The sequence below is a fragment of the Macrobrachium nipponense genome, chromosome 24 (genome assembly GCF_015104395.2).
Source record: "Macrobrachium nipponense isolate FS-2020 chromosome 24, ASM1510439v2, whole genome shotgun sequence".
NCBI lineage: Eukaryota > Metazoa > Arthropoda > Malacostraca > Decapoda > Palaemonidae > Macrobrachium > Macrobrachium nipponense.
The window spans coordinates 8,869,979-8,893,497 of record NC_061091.1 but is presented as its reverse complement, the minus strand read 5'-3'; the positions used below and the strand labels follow the sequence as shown (position 1 = coordinate 8,893,497).

At 34.4% G+C, this 23,519-nt stretch overlaps 2 protein-coding genes across 6 annotated transcripts in view; one reads left to right on the top strand and one right to left on the bottom strand.

Annotated features, from left to right (window-relative positions):
• Nucleotides 1-23,519, top strand: part of LOC135205425 (guanine nucleotide exchange factor for Rab-3A-like) — a 246,901-nt gene that overhangs the window by 41,903 nt on the left and 181,479 nt on the right. The window lies entirely within an intron of this gene.
• Nucleotides 8,876-23,440, bottom strand: LOC135205424 (uncharacterized). 3 transcript variants are annotated; one of them, XM_064235980.1, is made up of 2 exons: nucleotides 23,311-23,440; nucleotides 8,876-16,148 (listed from the first exon to the last, which is right to left on the bottom strand). In XM_064235980.1, the coding sequence occupies exons 1-2, from the start codon at nucleotides 23,423-23,425 to the stop codon at nucleotides 12,736-12,738; spliced, it is 3,528 nt and encodes a 1,175-aa protein (XP_064092050.1). In that variant the 5' UTR covers nucleotides 23,426-23,440; the 3' UTR covers nucleotides 8,876-12,735. The 3 variants fall into 3 exon arrangements, with proteins under 3 accessions (XP_064092050.1, XP_064092051.1, XP_064092052.1); XM_064235981.1 differs by having other exon boundaries at nucleotides 23,307-23,435; XM_064235982.1 differs by lacking the exon at nucleotides 23,311-23,440 and adding an exon at nucleotides 21,314-21,421.

Sequence of the window (23,519 nt, the reverse complement as noted above, 5' to 3'; positions counted from 1 at the left end):
GTCTGTGTGATAATTCTTATGTTAATGATCCCAGTTAACCAATAATTAATTATTTATGTTTGTACATTATAATAATAAGGTACGGTAGCCTTCCATTTGCTCATTTATAGTAAGGAAAATACCTTTGTTTCAGACAATTCTTATTTTTGTGATCCCAATTTAAATCATATCAGTAACACTAATTATCCATCTTTATCAGTATAATCTCACATAATATATCTTCGACCGTAGTAAATAACATGAAATAGTAAGGTTATGCGGCCCTCGATACCAACAGAGTCGTGACTAGTAGCCCTTTGGGAAAAAAGGTTACACACCCCTGTATTAAAATCTTTATTGAATGCTATGGTGTAACACCTTTCTTAGTAGACTTTGTGTTATTGTTCTTTGAAAAAGTACTGTGCTTAAATTACTTTTAACATGAAATGTACTTAGTCTGGAGTATATATATCACAAGCTCATTTTGTGCAATTGAGCTTTGAGCTATTGCAAGGCTAGAATAACATGCTTATTTGTGGTTGTGATGAATATACCTCGAGTGTATTTGTGCCTGACTCGTTACATTTGAACTCGGGTCACATTTTAAAGAGGAGGCTGTGGAGCAGTGTTTTATTGATTGCATTATTTGAGGGATATGGTAACCTTTTTGCAGTGTATCATTTCAGGGCACATTTCGTTACAGTGAGAAGGTGGTAATATAAATCCTAATTGGGATTTATGATATCAAATAAGGTGTTGTGCAATTGGAACTCAAAGTTCCAGCAAAGATGTAATGCATTGCTACCTTTTGTTTTAATAATTTGGGTTTTTATCTATTTATTTGTTACTGTGATGTATCATTTTTTTCCTTATAACTAATTTTTTCATTTTATATTAATTATTACATATATTTAAATTCTTAAAAATGAACATAACCTATGGAAGCTTGAATTTCAAGTCAGTGGCCCCTGCAGGCTTGTTCTATATAAATAGGTTTCATTTACTGAAATAATAAAAATATCTTCTGACCAGTGATGATCATAATAATAATAAAAAAAGATTAATTTAGGTCATGAATTTCCAGTGATTAAAGTTCTATTTTGTAACATACACTAAGAGAACGTACTACATATGTATTGTCAGGATTAGGAACTCGGTTAAAAGTTTTGGTAATGGCAAATAAGACTTCCTCAAAACTGAGGGTATACGTATTCCACTTAGGTTAAATCTTTTAAAATTTTTTAGCACGTTTTAGGTTAAATCTTTAAAAAAAATTTAGCACGTTTTGATGTTGGAAATTGTATTTACTGAAATCCTGTTGAAGAAACAACCTTTGGTTAAGGTTTACTTCATAATTTTGATTATGACATTCATGATACTATTGGGTAAAATGTCTTTTGACTCTTGGAAATAGGTTTGGAGTTGCTCCTGAGCTCAGTGGTCTGCAAGGGAGGAGCAAATCACTTTAAAGTTAAGTTTCATATATAAGTAACTTACCAAGTAATTACTTAGCCATAGTTTTCAACTGCGTGGCAATCCTAAGTTTTAAAAAATCACTTTAGTGCTTCCGTTGCAAAGTGTAGGTGACTAGACTAGCCCTGCCCACTTTATGGTTATGTGATAACGACTCATGCCAGCAGGCTTCGTTCTGTTTTCTGCTATGCTTACAACACGTCTAGAAAACATGTCGAGGTAGCTGCACTGCTGTTTCACTGGTTTTTATAGTACTCTCACTGGAAGTCAGTGAAGTATTGTTGCTTTCTTGTAGCCTTCAACCTGCTGGTTTGCTTTCGTAAGTTTGGATTAGTTTTTCATTTAGTTGTGTCTGATTCAAGTGCTTCTAGTGTTCGCTATTTTAGCAAAGGCTGTAAGTCTAGCCTAACTGAGTTTTGCTATGGTGCACATACCAGATGCAGTAATTGTAGATGACAGGTATGTTCTAAAGAGAATACTTGTAATGAATGTAAGGATTAGGATGAAAGGCAGTGAAAGACTCTTGATTCATGCTCACACATTTATGTACACACACAGTAGTATAGTTGTTGTTGAAATAATAATTATCTAAGCTAATGTTTGCTACTAATAATGATTTATTGAAATTGAAAGGAAACAGTTCTAATATTTATATCGGGGAGAGGGGGACGGGACCAGGTGCCCCCCATAAATCTGCCACTGTATATATGAAGAGTTAAAATGTCTTCCTCATTGTATGGTACTTTTTCTGTAGTTGGCTCATTATGATGATTATATTTTGTTGTTGACTTTTGGCATGGAGCCTAATAAGTACAAATTATTGATTTTGGTAATTTTTTAGTCTTAATAGCAACACCTCCAGCATTTTTATAACATGTTCAAATAATTTTATTCGTCAGTAATTACCTCTGTAGTGCATCCGCTTTTCTTTTGTATATTATTGTTATGCTCTTTCTTTTGGTCCTATCTCTTAATTTTTCAGGTCTTCATATATTACAGTATATTCAGGTCATCTCCATTCAGATGTCCAAAGTACTGCCCCATTCAGTATATCTTCCTTTTCAACTTATAATTTCTCTGTTTGCACATCTCTTCTACCTTCCATGGCCCCTTCCCTTAATTGTTTACTTTACTCATTATTTAGTTCAACTTTACTTTGTTATTTCAAAATTTTTATTTAATTCATGTCTATTACCCCTTTTTTGCAACCAAATTACCCCGAAAAATTAAAGATATTTCTAAAGTAGATACAATCCAATGTTTTTAACCTTGTACATCTGGCTGCCGAAAACTATAGCGGAACAGACGACGGGTAAGTGGATTATAATTTTTTTTTTTTTTTTTTGCTAGCACTTTTCATTGATTTAAGTCTATGTTAGTATTTTGATTTTTTAAATAACTGTATGCCAGAAATAAATGTAACCCTTAATGTTTGCATGCTAAGAATGGCAAAATCATCGTTGCCACATTAGTGGAGCTTCACTCATACGTCGATGCATTATTATAAACTGTTTCCATGAATTCTAGTTGTCATAATAATGCAATAATGATAAAATTGCTGCTTTAAATATTTATGTATGCTTTCAATACATAGGCTAATTTCACCAATTTCCACGTTTTGTGTAAGTCTTGTTATACCCAGTTTGGAGGTGAACATACCAATTGGCAACAGAGAGAGAGAGAGAAAGAGAGGAGAAAGGAAGGCGAAGGAAGGAAGAAGGACAGGGGTGGCGGTGGAGAGGGGGGGGGGGGGGGGGCGGGGGGGGGGTTAGGTGGAGCTTTTTACGCGTGTTCGTATCCATTTCTGGATAATGGAGTTTTTGTCTCTTGGTACAACGACAAGTGTCGTTATTCTTTACGATTAGTGATTCACGATACCCTTATAAATTACGGCACTGGGTGTAATGCACTATAGCAAAATCTCTTTCTGATACGAGTGTTCGTTACAGAAATATTGTCAAAAAACGTGCTTGCACTGTCTCTGAAACCCATAGTAGGTATGCTGCTTAGTTGTCAATCAAGTTTTTTGTAATCAAGTATTTTTTACAAGCTAGCTATTTTATAAATTTGTATTTTTCTCAATCAAAACATATGCCCCTCAATGCTAACTTTCCTCTTTTAACGACTTTCTGGTCATTGCAAATTCGGCCCCATTAATTTCTTATGGTGCGAAAACAGAGGCCCTGGGACCGGAAGCGATTGCGTCACACTACGGCGGCAATCCGGCAGTAAAACATCTTCATATATCCAAAAAGTAAATAATAAAGATATATATGCGCATTACGATTATAACAATTACATGAATAGCTGATAACAATCTGCATGAATAACTGGTAAACTGTTCTGCAAGAAAGTTGAGTATAGCAATTCATCTACACTAGGTACGATAGTCAAGATGTCGTGACATCATAATACAGGACTTAAAATAACGTTCTAATTCCGAAAAAATAATTACTTAAATTTGAGTCAGAATCGAGTTACTTTTTCAATAACGAATATTTTCAAATTAATCATCATAAATATGTAAAATATAAATTGATGTTTTACTATTTATTTAAATAATTATCTAGTGTGTGGCGAAAAAGAAGGACTTATAGTGGACTGTATTATATGCTTAACGTTGTTACTTGGTCAAAAACCGCTAAAAGCCTTACGTAACAACTCCACAAAACTCCCTTTGCGGTTTCTAAATTATGGGGAGATATCTCTCAACCCAATTCATTATTAACGAGGATAACACTCCAATATCATTAATGAATAGTAGCACAATTAAGTATTTTCACTTACTGAGCAGTCCTTGTAGACATGAACTCAGATCATAAATCGCTTCTCTCTCTCTCTCTCTCTCTCTCTCTCTCTCTCTCTCTCTCTCTCTCTCTCTCTCTCTCTCTCTCTCTCTCTCTCTCTCTCTCTCTCTCTCAATGTTGCGAGTACTCACGGGTTGATTTTCAGACCTGAGAGGACCGCTGTGTTATCTCGTTTCTAAAAGTTATTTGCATAACCTTAAAGTATGAACACAATAAAGGTTTATCAGATCAATTTATATTCACCATCCACAAAACTGAAACATAGGAAAAATGAAATAAAATCGAAGGATATTGAAACGCATTTGATAAATGTCAAGTTAAAATTAATTTAATAACAAAGTTAAACATATCAAAGAGTATTAACATATAAGTGGCAAATGAAATTAATCACTCAAGGGGAATTGTAAATCAATGGCACTCAAATGAAACAAATTACGACAAAATTCAAAGAATCAGGGCAATCGCCCTTTCTAAATCCACACACACATCACTACACAACACTAGATAACAGGTCACCTCAAAAGTTGAGCCAAGAAGCTGTTTGTTCCGTCCTGCATTCGGATTCGGGTTTTATTGGGGAAAAGAGACATGTTATACAATTACCACGAATGTAGAACTGACGTACAAAGTTTTCATTAACATAAAAAACTACAATAATTATCAACTTCGTTGTCAAAAATAAATTCCAAATATAATAGTGTGTAACTTCAACATATTTATTAAATGTAGTGAATTAACTGGTGGTGTGTGTCAATACAATTTTGGGCGATATCATGCCTATACAGTACTACGCACATACGCATACACACTCCTAGAGGGGCACGCAAAGGAGCATTCAGAGGGGCGAACTCCTACCCTTCCTTTCCCCTCCCGATCTTTTGACCTCTCCTAATGGCTTTTCTGGCGAGAGGCACAAACAAGACCCAATGACACCAACTCTTACGTAATATGCGCAATACATTCACCAAGAACAATTTCATATATATAAGGACAAATGAATCATCATAACTAAAACAGTGATTATACTTCGTTACTAAAACGTCTACTGACGTTTATGTCAAAAGACTTCGTCTTTGTGTAAAACCATCTTTTCGGTGCTAAGCGCACCACAGATACTACGTACTAGAACATAGCAAAATCAAATAAGATAATGTTAAGACTGTCATTCTCGAATAGATGTGGTTCTTTCACCCTTATTATGTCATGCAATGTAGACGTACATATCTTTACAAAATATATGGGCATGCAAATATATTTGGTTTTCACATGAATACAAATACAGTAACGTAGTTCCTGTCTGTCGATTACCTGACAGACGGCAATACGCAGTGAAAATCAATCGATCAATTTCTAATGAGACGGACGCTAATAACTATAATAAAAGACAAATACATAGCATGGAAACAAGTGAATACACAAAAACATTAGAAAATAAAATCGTTGTGAGATAATTCCTCACATAGTGCACGCTTCGTCGTCGTCTTCTAACAAAACAGTTGTTTCCTTAAAAACGTCGTGGCCAGTGACCGTGTTCCGATTGTTGTGATGAAAGTGCCCCAGCATCTATGGGTACAAGTGGTGTGCGGATTTATCACAGGAAATGGGAAGTTTTTTGACACAAGCGACTCCACAAACATCGAGATGGCGTCAATCTTCCAAGATATTTAAGCGTGAGTAAAAATTTCGAAAGAGTTTTGGTGAGATTTGCACAGCGTTGGCCACCCTTTTCACTACCCTCTATTTAATGCTTTAAATTTGGCCTTAATTTCTAACTTTGGAGAAATTACTTACTTCGAAAGGAGAGTAGAGGTCTTTAGCTCAGTCTCTCACCAACAAGAAGTCGCGACTGATGCCCATCTCCGGTGTTAGGACGCGTTATAAGTACTTTTTCGGAGGGTGTCCATCCGTGACCGTCGGTGTATATATATATATTATATATATATATATATCTATATATATATATATATATATATATATATATATATATATATAAATGAAGGTTTTTTTTCCACGAAGGAAAAAATGAAAAAGCGAGATAGCCGAGTACTTTCGGTCCTATTCGGGGTAAGGGGTCCGAATAGGACTGAAAGTACTCGGCTATCTCGCTTTTTCATTTTTTCCTTCGTGGCAACAACACCTTTATTTATACATAGCATCACGTTTTATATACTTCGTGATCAAGTTATTTATATATATATTATATATCTATATATATATATATATAATATCTCTATATATATATATATATCATATATATAATATATATATATATATATATTATATCTACTATCTATTAAGCTCTATCTATATATTATATATATCTATAGATATAATGTGAGAGGTGGCTGGAGTCTTCGGAAAAATCACTTAACTTTTTATTTATTTTGGCTCTTTCTTTCCTTAATTCCTTTCGTTAATTTTTCTATTGCCCTCATATCAAAATCAGCTCACAACAGTTTTATTGTGTTGAGCCTCCCTCGTCATCATACGGTGCAGTCGTTTTCTTTTGTGCTGTCTAGTATATTCGTAATAATAATAAAACCAGTTTTTATGAATTTCTCTATGTGCTTGAGGGTTTGGCTTGTGTAGTAACGTTTTCAGGAACAGAAGTAGGCCTATTTTGTTCTCGTTGGATATGAATTATAGCGCGCAGAATATAGTAATTCACATTCCGAGGCTGAATAACTGAGTAAAATTGAAGACTACTGCGCGTTTTTTTCTTTCCTTTTTTCCCCATTTGGTAACCACCAGTTTAAGTGCAAAATGGGCGCTGTGTTTACTGCCAGACCATTGCGGATGAGTGTAGAAACAAGCACATGACGGCACTATACCGTAAACATGTGCAAAAGCAGCATCAACAAATCATGAACCAAAGGTGACAGATATTCAGGTCGGCAACTGGCGAGAACCAGGCCGCCATAGTTGTCTTTAGTTTTACCAATAATTGCTCCTAACTTCTTATATCTAATTACTATTCCTTAAGCTCTCGTGCTACGTAAATCCTAACGGTCTTAGAAGCGAAGGAAGTGTATCTGTAGGAAGTACGTCAACAAAATTAGTCAAAATTAGTTTCGTTAGCCATTTATACCGTTTTTTATGTTCGAGAGAACGAGTAACAGAGAGAGTTGTTGAAGCGGTAACTTTTATATATATATATATATATATATAGATATATATATCGATATATTATTCTATATATCTATCTATAATATATATATATATAATATATGTACTATACATATATTTCCTATGTGTCATTTTCCTTGCATTGGTGTTGACATCATAGCCTTATTCCGACGTCTTAAATGAGTGTCTTTAGATATAAAATGAAGTAAAGAAAAGTAGGTATAATCATCGTGGAATGAATGGATAATTTAAATCCAGCCCTTATTTTAGCACCTTAAAGGCTATCATTAGTTATTTTCAAACCTTACCCCATCAATACGTACTGAAACAATGTATTGTTTCATAACCGAACCGTATACATTTATTAATATATATTTTATATATATATATATATATATATAATATATATATATATATATATAATATATATACAGCTTTGCACATCTTCAATGTTGACCCCAGCGAATAAATTATGCATCTTCCAAATTCGGACCTTCGCTGTCGATTGAAAACTGTGCATTAGAACTCCACTTTATTAGATAACCTCATCATTAAATTTCTAAGTTTTTTCGTGTTATATAAAATGTGTTTCAAAGGGTGGGTGGGATGCAGTCGTTAGTAATGGATTCTTACATATCATTTCTTGAGAAGTTAAGTTTAGTAGAGTACACAGCTTTTTCCATTTATGAATAGACATGATGGAATACGTATTTGATAATAGTATAGATACGGCTTTTTTTTATACCAATTAGTGAGATAGTCAACTACTCCACTCACGCATGGTATCAGCCTCGCTTGGTTTCCCAAGGGCTTTGTATATTTAGCTCAGCAATCTTAAATTCTTGCCCCTGGTAGAACAAATTGAAACTGATTTATGAAAACGTCTTTGTAAGGCCAAGAACTGGGTGGAAACTTCCAGCCATACAGTGCTTAAGGTGAAAAGAGGAGTTGGAGTGGTTGGACAGCCAGATGGAAGAGAGGAAGTGGGAACTGTTAGAGCAAAACCAACTTTTGTGTTTTCTGCTAGTCTAAAATTTTTAAGTTTCCTTCTATCTGTGTATCCTTTTGACTGCTGATGCATCATTGCATATGAAAATCCTTTTTAAAAACCCTGTGCTGTCCTTTCTAGTCTAAAACCAGTTTTATTGGTTGTAGATAAATCAGTCAATCCTTTTCTTGCTTTATACATGTATTTATACGTAGTGCACACAGTCTTTTTATGATTATTGCAATTGTCATTACCTTTTTATCTATTTGGCTTACTCGTATAACACTTATGGAATAGAATGGGATACTTCATAGAATTATGAAATGGAATGGGATACTTCATAGAATTATGTAATGGAATGGGATACTTCATAGAATTATGGAATGGAATGGGATACTTCATAGAATTATGGAATGGAATGGGATGGGACACTTCATAGAATTATGGAATGGGATACCTCATAGAATTATGGAATGGAATGGGATACTTCATAGAATTATGGAATGGACTGGGATACTTCATAGAATTTAGGTCAAAGGCCAAGCAGTGGAACTTAGAGGTCTTTCACCTCTAGAAGGGAAATTGAAATACTTGAATACCAAATCCATTTGTCTTCTCATACCTCCAGTCCATAGGACTTTATATTCCTGTGTTGCTACTTGTCGAGGATTTTTCGACAATATTTAGCGGACTGTGTGTTTTTCTGGTTGTTAGCCTGGATGTTAAAGGCTTGGGATTTGCAGTTCTGAGGACACTACTGCAGACCTCAGATTCAGGTGTTGGAGCATTCAAACTAGCTGGATTTTTACAATTATATTACAAAATCTAAACTCTACTAATGCCCTGGCTATGCACATTCACTTTACATCTAACAACAAAACTAACACGAACTAGCAAGTAACAAAGTTGGCCTCGTGACATAAGGTAACACATGTACGTGATATAAAAAAAATAGCAACAATTTATCACTTGCGGTACTTCACACAATGCAGAGTGATATGAACTAAGCACAGAAATCTAATTATGAATTATTCTTCTTCATCAAGAATTACTATGATCAATTTTGGACACAGGCAAGTTTCACTGAAGTTAGTAAATTTAAGTAAATAGCACTTCCTTACTTTGAAACAATGTTAGGTCACCTTCCTTGAACACTCATTCCTGTAGCACACCCGGCATCTTTCTCACTTCCAGGATTTCTCAGATACATCTCGATAAAGAAGTAGTGCTGGACGCTGCCACAGCATATGTATCTCTGGCACACAGGCTCTCAGATATCACACATGCCGTGTATGACATGTTATAGAATTTGCTAAGTGCACAGAGCAAAATTCAAGATACCAGAAAGTAAATAGAAAAACTTTGTGTCATCCATGTCATTCCAAAATTTTGAGTGTGATGACCTCCTCCAGGGTACTTTATTTACGTGAGTCCCGGCAAAGACTAAGCCATGGGATAACATTTAGGACTGATGTGAAGCGTGGAGTGTTGGAAATGTAGGTTCATATACTTTCAATATGGGGCTTTGCAGCGGTGGTGGGTCGACGTGCGACTTGCTCAGTGTCAGGCCGAGTAAAGCGACTAGAATTGCTGCCACACTTAAAAAAATTTTCCTGCATCTCTTTTGAATTCTTTTGTCATGTAAAGTATGTGTACTATTATTGAAAAGGCTTGATTTTCTGTGATTAATATTTGTCTAGAATTCATTACTTTACTTTAAATATAGATGTTAATCAAAAGCATACCACGTTACTCCATCTCTAAGGTAAATGATCGACTGTCATTCAGAGTTTTCCCTGGCAGCACCGGGTTGGTCAGCTAGTAATACATAAAATGCCAAATGGAACAATAAAATGTCCTGTAATTTACAAACAAACATCAGAGGGCACCAAGCTACTTGGAAAAATTATCCATATTTGAACTCTAATATCCCAGATTTGTCACATGTGGAACAAGTAAAAGGAAATTATTATATTCAAATGCATTGTCTTTTGCCAAATTAACAGGGTAGCACTTTTGTTTCCAGCTTCAATTTTCAGAGATGACATCAATCTTACAATGGTCAGAATCAAAAACTTTCAATTGGTATTCTCACTGCTTCTAGGGTAAAGGTCATTTGTTTTCCTAATGAGTCACCTTTCCTTGCTAGTACAAAAGACAGAATTATGACTAGTTTCCTAAGATGTCCTCAGTTGTGGTAGTGTGGGTTTGGTTTAGTAAGGCAATAGTTTGTTTGGGAAAAAATCTAGTATTTATTTTTTAAAGTTTGATATTGATTTAATTACTATTGATTTATTTTTAAAAGTAAATTTTTTTGAATTGTTATAGTTTTTGTCAAGTATAATTTTATTCTTTTTTGTTATAGGTGTGAATCTCCTCCCTCTTCGTGTGCATGTTCATGTTTTCCCTACAATGGAGTTAGTTTTAAAGTTATAGTCCCAATGTGTGGGATAATGCATTGAACTACTTGAACCTGTTCATTGTGAAAGTACTAAAGTCACTGGAGTAAAGGGCAAGGTACTGGGTTCAGTGTGTAGACTCTTGGTGGGATTGAAATTCTGGGAAAGTAATATCTATTTAAAATTGTATTTCTTGGGTTTGGGACAATATTGTGTGTTGCGATTAATAAGCATATTCCTTATTTTTATTGGATACAAGACCCTAATGTCGTAAAGGGCAAAATATACCTACTATTGGATTTTTTATTTTTGCTATTGATACGTTTATTTTTGTTGGATGAAAGTTCCTAATGTTGTAAAGGGCAAAGTTTACATATTGATTTTGTAGTTTAAGTAGCTGTGGAAAATTGATGGGTGCTTGAGTGGTGTGAAAGTGGTATATTTTTCTTGTAAATTCCTTATTTTCCAATAAAATTAGAATATCATTGTATTTCATATGTATATAGTCTTTTTTTTTGTGCCTCTGATTATTGGTAACCTTGTGTTAGAAAGGGACCAAAATCCCATTGTTTGGCAGTGGTAGTAGTTATAGAATAAATTAATATTAAGGAAATTTGTATGAATAGCCTTACATATCTCCACTTGAAACCATCAGCCCATTATATTTGCTGTTGCTCCTAAAAACTAAAATAGCCACAACGCTGTGTCTTACTCCTTGAAGGATTAACAAAAGAAAAATTGAAAAAATCAAGTGCTTACCTTATCTGAGTAGCCATGCTCCTATACTCAGAAAAAAGATCAGTCCTGACACTAAATATGAAGATAACATAATGAATACATCCTTTGTAGGAAAGAAATAAAGTTCTATAATGTGTAAGTAGTATTAACTAAAAACATCAACCTATTAATACATTCACTGTTATTTCCTTTTGTTATTATTTATACTTTTAACATTTTACTTTCTTATTCATAGGTTTTACATATTACCTCATTTTACTTCAACAACTTTACACAATTTATAAATTTGATATTTTGCTTGCTTTCCTTATTGTACACATAACTACTGGACTACTACTATATTGTAAACTTAAGGGCTAGTCTTCAAAAACAGACACACTTAAAATATCAAAATTAAAGTCACAGGTGAATATACTGTACATTGAAAATTGTGATCAGCCCATCCTAAATTAAATGTATAACAATACGTATATCCTAACAGTATATGTATCCCTTCTCAGTGGGGAAACTAACTGCCCGGTGAAGAACAGCCAATCATTGTAACAGTATAATATACTAATTCCAGTTTATAATACTCTCCCCTAAAGTACAAACTATATAAATTTATCACTTATAGTGCAGGTAATCGGGTATCTCTCATACTGGTCCTATGTCATCTCAGACCAAGAACACTCTATTTGCATCTTTGAGGATCTAAAGTATTTTACTATCTTATCACTTTTTGTTAAAATAAGGTTCTGTTTTAATAAAAGGTTTGCCTAAGGCTCAATTTATGAACCAGGATGAACATGCTTCATCATTTTCACAGCAAGTCAGAAACAAATATATTACCCGTGCATGCATTATTCAAACAGGTTAGTTGGCCAGTATAGGCTAGGGTAGTACTGCATAAAAAAGGCGCCTTGTTTAGTTAACCCCAGTGAATGAGAACAAGGAATATGAATACCTGAGTGAATGTTAACTAGACATCTTGATTGTATCAAATATGTAAATGAAAATGACAAGCATGATTGTAAACAGTACTGCACTGGCGGAAGCAAGTTGTTTTGTGAGTTGCTTATACAGCAAATGAAAGACAATAAGTTAGAAGGTGGCTCATATTGCAGTGTAATAACTGTACTATACTATAAACTGTATCTAATAAGAATAATTCTTCTGTTAGCTGGAAGTAATAGTAATTGATGAGCACTATTAAAGTTAGATGTTTCTATACTTATGAAAAGAATTACCAGGTTTTTAGCTGTACTATTTTCATTCCACCTTTAGAAACTTGCATACTATAAAATGAAGGCAGATCAGTTACAGACATTTGTATTTCTATTTTCTTATATGTAGCAAAGAGTCTGTATGAACGGTGTAAAAGCCTCACTTTTACTTCTAACTTGAAAAACTCTGTGAAGGACTTAAATTTTGGAGCTGTGTTTTTTTTGTGTTTACGGCTTGTCAAACCTCCATAATAGACAGTCATCGAATTTTCAGTTATATGTATTCGAGCTAAAGGTGCAGTGCTGGGGGTGGGGAGTTCCTTGAACAGAAAAATCCAGAAGGAGACAGCTTCCTTCGTTTGCAAAAGCATCAGGGATAATTTTACATAAATATGTGGACTGGTTTTCTTTTCAATGAGATAATACCTACTCAAGTGTTGTCTGAGGTCTACACCTGGAAAATAATGTAAACCCAGAATCTCTTGCATTTCACTGGTATACAAAACTGGCTCAATGTGTACTACCACAAATTCCCCAGTGTGTTGTACTCGTTCTCTTCTGAAACAGCCACTCAGTTGGATTTCAGTTAACTGAAGAGATGTGTTAAACGTAATCGAAGGCTGGAATTCATCTCCATGGAACAAGTTCCAACCAGCAGGAGTTTGTGATATAGTGTATGCATTGTATGACCAAGAATTGAGATAATATGAAAGTCTGTCAGTTGAAACTTTGATGTCATTCCAAGCAAGCCACAAGTATCCCATGGAAAGACTGGATTTAGTAATCCTGAATTCAGCCAGAGGAAAGTCGTCAGTGTCACTATAGAGATAAATGCAAACTGGTGCTTCCATGGATGCTGAAATACTCCTCAAGTATACCACTATGCCTCTATCAGCATTGAAAATCTGGGTTCTAGTTCCAACTGTTCTTATGAAGGGAATACTCAAGTCTAAAACAAAGTGAGGATCCACAATTTCACTGCAAACATCCTCACTTGATGGACTCTGTAGTTTTTCCTCGTAAGTTGCAAGGCAGTTCATACCTGCAAATATTTCACCACAGTTGGGAATGTCACACAGTTCCTTGCTGCCATTCAAACTCACATAGCACCAGAAATCTACCCTCTGGGAGGTGCTTTCAGTATCCATTTCTGTGCTATTTGGAAGAAACATACATGAGTTTCCTTCTGGAATATTTTCTCCAGTTGCTGTCATTACCAAATGGCTTCTAAAATATGGCCATGGAAAGCAGGGTTTCCCAGTGTTACTCCATGATATTCCACCGATGTGCTGTGTGTGTTTCTTATCTACTTCCATAAAGTCATAGTTATGGACCACACATGCAGCTACCAAAGGGCTGGTATATTTTTGTTTGGTGCACAAGTCGTGAAAGGTGTTGAATTCAAGTGGTCCAAGCTGCGATATTTTGGTAACCTGCTCATCAGGGCGTTTCTTCAAAAGAGTCCAATAACGAAGAAATGCACCTTTCAGTATGGTTTCATTGAGAATGGAGGACTCCCCAATTGAACCGTTAATTTTGACAATACTATGACCATCCTTGAGATAATTCTCAATGCAAAGGCTTACCACTGCTCCAATTGGTATGATCTTCTGTAGTTTAATTTCTGAAACAAACTGCAAGTTACTAAGACAACTGACTTCCGCATTTCTAAAATCAATGTCACTGATAAGTATGCACTGTTTAGCCATTATAGCCTCCCTTTGCACTTCAAGTAACAATGTAAGTACCTTCTTAATAGAGTTAATATTTGAACTACTAAAAATAGGTGCAGAAAAGAAAATGATGGAGGCTGGTGTATTGGTTAACCGAAGACAGATTTTTCGGCTTCTATTTCTTACTTTTTCATCCAGTGGATTATCGTCCTTTGAGTACTGAAGGGGCATAGCAGCCAGAGGATGCAAGAGGACATGATCATCAGGAGAAGGGTATTTGATCTTTCCTTCTATGCAAGTGTAAAAATTCTTATTCACCTTCTTTATAGCCACCATGCTTGTCCCTCTTATAGAATGAAAGTTAACATATCTTGGAGCCATGTATCTTTGGAACACATACCTGTCATTAAATTTATACTGACTAATACCCAGTCTTTCAAATGGGAGCATCAACTCTAGGATAGGTTTACTCTCTCCTTCAAAATACAGAGAAATTCTTGTTCCTAGGAATCTTATCTCGAAAACCAGCCAGTCGTGACGCAGTTTCATGAATGGTAATTTTGCATATTTTCCTGAGCTTTCTGTTTTCTTAAATATTTTAGTAGTCCCATTGCGCTTTTCAGTGTCTTGCATTTTCTTTATCTTATCCTTAATGTCCTTTCCAATCGCGATTCCTTTCTTTAACTTTCCCTGCTGTTCCTCTAAATCTCCCTCGTCTTCCTCTGACTCTTCCTTTATTTTCTCGTCTGAAACAACAGTTTTAGACTGATATAGGATCCTTTGAATTTCAACCCCATTACTTGAAAAACTTACATTGTAATAATCCTCAAAAGTGTCACTGGGCAAAAAATTGATGTCCAGATGGAAAGAGTCAACATCACCTGGATCTGCCAGACGAATCTGAAATACGACACTGAGGGTGCTCCTAAACTCAGAGGACTCTGGTAAATAGAGCATCAGTTGTCCTGAACCAGAATAACTAATATTATGAGGTGATGCAGGGACATACCAAGTGGTGATAGGAATGAAAACAGTTCCCCTTCTGTATATTTCCTCAAATACAGGGATTTCCTTTTGCATAGGAATATCACATGGAATCCGTGATTTGTAAATAATTCGATCTTGTAGCTGTGTTGGGCAAGAAAGACCAAATGTATCATCAACTTGACAGACATCAAGACACTTTCTCTCCTCTCTAAAGTCTCGTGTTCCTTGGTACTCTAGGCCTCTACTACTGGTTCGATAATGATAAAGCTCAGGACAAAATGGAATAGGACAAGGCTGTTTCCCAGTAGCATTGGGATTGAGACTAAAGCAGTATGGAGTGTCAAAGTCACCTGGGTTTCTGCAGAAGTTCTGGAGATTAGCATTACTTGTAGAGTTCATGTCAGTGCCCCTTGGCTTTCTGCAGAGGTGCAGGGGACTAGCTTTACTTGTAGAGTTTGCTTCAGTGATGTCATGCTGACTTGTAGAGTTAGTTTCAGTGTTGCCATGCTGACTTGTATTTGCAGTTTTATTTCCTGAAGAGATATCCTCCCAGTACATGCAAGGCTCCAAAATTCCATTGGTTTTATGAAGTTCCAAGTTAGATGAGTATTCCCTGCCATCCTGTGTTCTCTTACAGTGACCTTGAAAGTGCACTCCATCCTTTGGAGATTGTTCTGCCATGATATGTTTGACAGTAACTAGCACGGTTACCCATATCAGCAGAAGCACCAATAAAGACTTGTTGTGGATCACTAACATTTTGAGTGATAAACCTGGAAAGAATTTGGGAAACAATAGAAATTAGTAATCTTGATAAACTACAGGAATCTCTTTTACAAGGATATATTGACTGGGCAAGTCTTAAGCTAATCAGACATTGCTCCAGGAAGTTAATAGTAGAATTAAAACATTTATTAAAAGGTTTTATTTTCATAAATACAGTCATTATTCTAATTATGCCTAAACCCTATAATGGCACAGTTAAAAAACTGGTGAGTTGCTTTACATATGAAAGAGTATTTATAAGGACTAGGGAAGTCCCCCAGCTCAATGGAGCTTAAAACTTGAAGGTATTCCATAGTTTAGTGCTTGTAAAATGAAAGACTGATAGACTTCGACATTTAGTAAAAGAAGCAGGTAGTTATGCTACCATTTTCCATACGTCAAAGTGTAAAATGAAAGGTGGAAGGTCAACAAAGTATACATGGATATAAAAAGGGAAAAACAAGGATGAAATTATCCATTTTACTAGTAATGAGTCATTGTCCAGTGGTGGCAGCATCATTTTGAGACTGTTATGGGGTCCTGGTTGATGGTAGGGTTACCTGTCACTGGCAGACTAGTTTTTTGAGAATTGTGGGTTCCCCTCTGAGAAGAATCACCAAATCACCTACATTTGAATGCAGGAGCTGTTATGCTTTTAAGTGGGACTTATCCCAAAACTGTCTTGTTTGGTTTGGCAGCTAGTTTCAAAGTCTGGCATAAAATTGTTGAGAACTTTTGTAGTTACTCTGAAAAGGCACTCCCAATTATGTAGATTTAAACAACGAAGCTGTCATGTTCTAAGTGGGACTTCATCCAAAACTGTCTTGTTTGGTTGTGCTGTTGATTCTAAAGTTTCACATCATCAGTGCTCCTTGTATTTTGATAATTTAATTACATGTTATCTGTTAATTAATTTTTTATTTTTTATTTTTTGAGAGCTGATATCTTTGTTCTATTACCTTCTGCTGCTACTTTTCAAATGAACACCATATTCCTTTAAAGCTTGAATTTCAAGTCAGTGGCCCCTATGGTCTTGTTCCATATGAATAGACAGAACAATAATAATAATAATAATAATAATATTTCATAAAAACCTCATATTAGCATGAGTCATTTGAATGGTAAAGAAATCTACGATGGTATAAATGTAAATACTATACCGTACATATCAGAAATATAGATATATTTAGAATATATTTAAGCCATACAGCATGTGCATATTTTGTAAGGGTAAAATGTTTAAGATTACTTTGGAATTATATTTATAAGATCATTTCGAACATTAATACAGTACTACGTAGTAGATAGGATAATAGTTTAAGGTATATTTGATGTAGGATGATAGGTTAAGGTATACATTGGTGTTATTCCATAGTTTTTAGTGTTTTAAGGGGGGGGGGGAGTTTTAAGAATTCATGGATTTTAGCTATTTGTGGATGGTTGTGGTATGTAGCCCTTGAGAATACGGAGGGTCCACTGGAAATGCATGTGTACGTACAGTGAACACATCAGAAATATGTCTGCACTGAACAGGGCTGTTAAGCATATTACTTATTTACTGTACTTTGCTGTGCAGTCGCTCTTCATCATTCATCAGCCTGCACAGGTAATTCATCATCACCATCAATAATCAACATGAATCACTCGTGAGTACCTGTAGGATTTAATATTATTATTATTATTATCATTATTATTATTATTAATTATTATTATTATTATTATTATTATTATATTATTATTATTATTATTATTACAGATACTCTGTGTACTACATATTATTTAATCTTATTACTAATAATATGTACTGTAGTATTATTAGTGCATGTTACTGTACGTACATTATTATTTAATGTTATAACAGTAAATAATATGAAAATACAACCTATTGCTCTACAACAAAAAAAATCCTTGACTAGGCAAGTTTCTAAGAATAATTTATAGATATGATTATGTTCCACAGAAAAATTGGCGAATTGGGGTTTCCCTCAAATAATTTATCTATAGGTTCCACATAAAAATTCCACAAGTCGCAAGTCCGAAAATAGCTTGGGTCGACTTATATCTTGGTTCACCAAACAAACAATTTTCCCTGTAGAAACAAAAGAAGTTGATGATAGCCTACAAAGTTGTACATATTATATCTGCCAAAACAATGCTTAATATCGGTGAATTTGTACTGTCTAGTAAGAAACTTTTAGAGATTTTGAGACTGACCTTTTGTTAGGTTATGATACAAAACTTATGATATGCAAATTATATCATTGATACATGGTCAGGTATGCAAGGGGTTAAACAGTAAATATCTAATTCCTGTAAGGGAAAAGCAGCTTTCCATTAAGGTGAAAGACCATAACATGAGGCAGGAAAAAACTACACATTATGGGAAACACTTGCTCAAACTTCTTCAGAAATATTTGTATATTCCTTGGATATGTATTTATGCAGTAAATTACAATTATGAAAGTTAATCCTCTTAAATTGATAAATGAGTAACTAATCATCTATTATGATGAGATGTCATAATTGAAGAGTTAATCACAAGAAGTCATTCAACTTTTCTTATCGCTCTGTATTTTTTAACATGCAATATTTTCTGTGATGTTCGACTCATTCATTCTCTTCAGGGAGGCTGTCCAGTGTGGTCTTTTACTATTTATACAGGCTTAAATGGAGACATAATTTGTTTAATTTAAGAGCTCCATATTTATTACAATCAAACCAATGCATCCCAAAAATCTTTCCTGGCAATACATACCTATGAAAACTAAGTTTATTTTGCTAGTGTAAATAGATGGGCTTTCTGCAGCAACATAACACCAGGACAGTAACACAAGCATTGTAAATATAGACCCTTGTTAATTGTGAGCACCATGTTGAATTTTGAACTATTTGTCAGTCAAAATGGTAACTAAGATTTAGGGAGATGATAGAAATACCTTAGCAAAAATATCAACAAGTATAATGCAGGTAAAAAAAAATGTTTTCTGTTTCTTTCCTGAAGCAAATTTTTGTGCATTAGATTGTAACTGGAACAAGTAGTTTAGAATTATATAGTATATATCTAATTATTATATATATATATATATATACATATATATATATATATATATATATATATATATTATAATATATATATACAAAATATATATACATATATATATATATATATATATATATATATATATATATATATATATATATATATATATATATATATATATATATATATGATATATTATATTATATTATATACATATATATACATATATATATATATATATATATATATATATATATATATATATTATAGTATATATATATATATATATATATATATATATATATATATATATATATACATATATGTATATATATATTTTCCATGCCGCTTGCTGTGACTAAATGTTCTCAACATAATGGCTCTAGTAATACTAATGAAATCCATCCCAAGTCTATTACAATATCTTACATTGGGTGACAATAGATTACCATCTCATTTTTGTTGTAAACCCTGTCTATCTAGGTTCATATACCATAGTTAATAGTGTAACAGGTGCATAGCAAATTCAACCTAACAGCACAAATTTATCTCCACCACATGACCTTAAAATGGTAACTCTTGCATGCAGATGACATTGAAATGTAATTATTCTCTAAATGTAATTATATGAATTTGCCAAATAGAAATTTGTTAATTTACAGGGCTGAAAATCCCTGATTTTATGCATACATGGTATGGCAGTGGACAGATATATGTTAGGTTAGGTTAGGATTTGGTGAATTTGGTTAACACCCTGGCCTAAGTCTACTCTATATTGAAATTTTAAATTTTTGTTGGTTATGTTGTGAAATAATATACAGTGTAAGCCTGTTTACTCGTTAGTCATCCCTTACTTGCATCTTTCTTAAAAGCATTGGAAATCTAGGTAAAAAGTCATGGCGTTTGAATGGTGTTAAATAAAAATTATCAGCATCAATAGTGAAGATGTATGCAGGAAACAGAAGTGCTTGTGAGAATCACAGCCTTTTTTTTTTACGTTAGCTATTACCACAGATAAGCAAATGACCTTGATCAAATGCCTAACCTGTGTGACCTTACCCCTTGCTTAAGATCTAATCTGCTGAAAGCAGTTGGTGGGAGGGGGGAGGCTGACGACTTTCCCTACCAGTCCTAGAACGACTTATTAATGCATAATGACTTGTCTGGTTAATGGTTTAAGACCCTTTTGCCTTTGCTAACTTTCAAATAGGCCTAACTTTTTTTTATTTGTGCAACTGGTACAGAAGTAAGATATAGCCCATGAAGCAAGACCTACTGTGTGAACAGAATAAATGTCAAATTTACATTATAAAATATTGTTGCTTCATGTAACACATGCTGATAACTATTAACCTTCTAATGAATGTCCCTGTATAGCCTAGGTCTACTGAGGTAATAATCTAGGCTGAAATTATTGGAAGAACTAGAAAAATGCTGTCAAGTGGCTAGTAGGCAAAGAATAAATTTGCAAGGTATAACTCATTACAGATACATAAAATAAGGGATAGGATAAGCCATTCTGGAATCTGAAGCCATTATTGAGAACATTATTCCACAGGCCTAAACTCCACTCAAAATTTGGAGACTTACCCTTTGCTTTTCTCAGGCCATATAGCCTGAGAGCCTATAATTTATTTAGTGGATTTGTAATTCTACTCAAGAATATAACGACACTAGGCCTAGAGCAGGGTAGGTGCATTGATAGGCTAGAAACATAGTCTGACCAGAATAAACTGTGCAATGTTATCCTAGGCTGGATAGGCAAGGATCGGTGTCGACCTGTAGGAAAATACTATGTGGCCTTCTGTCATGAGTCGTTTTTTCTCTTTTCAAATATAGATTGTAGGTCAATCAATTATGCATTGGTGTACATACAAATAGTAAATAAAACAATATTGGCACGTAAAAACTATATAAATACATAAATATAAATGTCATACGTAAAGTAACGCAAAAAAGAAAAAAAAAAAGTATAGGCCTACTACTAGATCTCAGGCAAGACGACATGTAAGCTTCACTATATACATATACTAAAGCAGGTTTAGATACACTTTTTATTCGCCTTCATTTACATTAATACTTTAATGGGAATTAGGAGGTTACTCAGACATTTAACAGTTCGGCATCACTCACTTGTGTCACTTGAAAAATGGTGCAGTAATGGTGAAGGAAAGCACTGGCAGAAGTCAGTGAAACTTAGCTGGCTGCTGTTCACTCACTCCAATTGATATAGCGTTTGATTTTCCTTCTATGTTCAATTCTCAGCTTACATTATTATTATTATTATTATTATTATTATTATTATTATTATTATTATTATTATTATTATTATTATTATTATTTCCATTTGGGTTTCGTGTGTGTGTTATTTACAGTGAATACAATTACCAATGACGTAAATTTCCATTTTATTATTTTTTTTTATATTTTAATTACGATATCAAATATCAGTGGTTGGGCTATTTTATTTTTATCACACACTTAGCTTGAGAAATAATTCAGAACTATAATTTCTATGTAAACGATAGTATATATATAAATTATATATATATATATATATATATATATATATATATATATATATCTATATATATATATATATATATATATATATATATATATATAATGTATACATATATATATATATAAATGAATGAACGTTGAGTAAAATCAATAAATTCTTGTTCATAGTGTCGGAATGACATAGATAAATGACTTCTGATTTAATTTAGTTTTTCATATATAAAAAATATATTAGCTTATTCTCGAGTTTTACTCCAAACCCTTGTAAATGAAGCTTCAGAAATATTCCGGTGTTAATATAGATAAGGGAATCCAGATTACACCACAAACTCAATACTGAAGTGTATGGTAGGCGTTACATTTGTAGCCGTTTAGGTCATCAGTAGGTCTAGAACTCTGTCATTACCATGTTAACCCTAGACAAACTTATATTTGTACTCAACCAGATTATATTGCCCTAAGGTGATAGTGTTGTACTGGATAAGAGGGTTGACGTGGACCTCTGGATTCTGATAAGCTAGCAGTTAATGTGAATATCGGTTCAGAAACTATATATTCTTTTATTTGCATTTATACGTTATTTCCTGGCTGGGAGGTGACTGCTTTTTGACGGCAACGGCCCTTTGAAGTCTTCGTTCAAACGTAACCAACCGAAGCCTCTGTCATATGCAGAACGGGTGAATAAAATTCTGTCTGACAATACAGCAGCGGGAAAAAGTCAAATTGTTGGATGTGAAAACTCTCTCTCTCTCTCTCTCTCTCTCTCTCTCTCTCTCTCTCTCTCTCTCTCTCTCTCTCTCTCTCTCTCTCTCTCTAAACATTTACAATTGGTTTGACAGGCTAGGATCATTGTGTTGCAATTGGTGTTAATTGATTTTGGAAAGCTCTTTTAAATTCTCTAACGATTCGTGCCAATTACAAGATGATTTCTGCCATTTATCCATAGTTCGTGTAAACGGATTCATCACAAGAAATGGATTTACAGTAGTCACGGAAATATACTTAGTACGTATATTAACATGAAAATACAACCCTCAGTCATAAACATTCCCTGCTAGTCCTGTCGTTCTGCAAACTAGTAGGATTTTACACATGCTCTACGTACTAGGTATCATCCTAAAACAATTTGTTATTAAGGAATTCCCTGTCGAGGCGAATATAGTTACAGAATGTACGTTTGAGTGTGTCAAAAAGATAAGTAGATTCATTTGTCAAGTACTCGCAAGCGCACGGAAGATCGCGAGGAGGTGGAACATATCTTGATACTAGTCCTAGAGCGTTTTTGTTACGAGATGCCTAGGGAGAGAAAACGAAGGGGGAAGCTCTCTCTCTCTCTCTCTCTCTCTCTCTCTCTCTCTCTCTCTCTCTCTCTCTCTCTCTCTCTCAGGATGGGCTGGGATATGTGTTATCCTCCCACTTAAACTCTAGCCTTTGTACTTTTGTTTTTAAGGGAGGTCAGAGTTGGACTGGTTATAATGACTGCGGTTTTGAGTTCCTGTGTCGTATGTTTCTCATATACCATTCGTTTTAGACTAATATGGGTATCCTAATTATATGTCGAAAGTCAAGAATTTGGATGAAAGCAAAATACATACACACACACCTACCATCTGCCGAGGTGTATACAGTCCCGTCGAAGGGAAGGGAAAAGAAACACTCCTGTTCTGTGTTCAGCAGACTGGCACAATATTGCGGAGTCTGCTTCCTCGGTCGGAAAATCATCACGTTTGGGAGCGCCAGATATCAGCTTCGCCGAGCAAATTCTCTTTATCCCGTCTTTCTGTCTTTTCATCTGGCTTTTCATTCTTCAAACAGC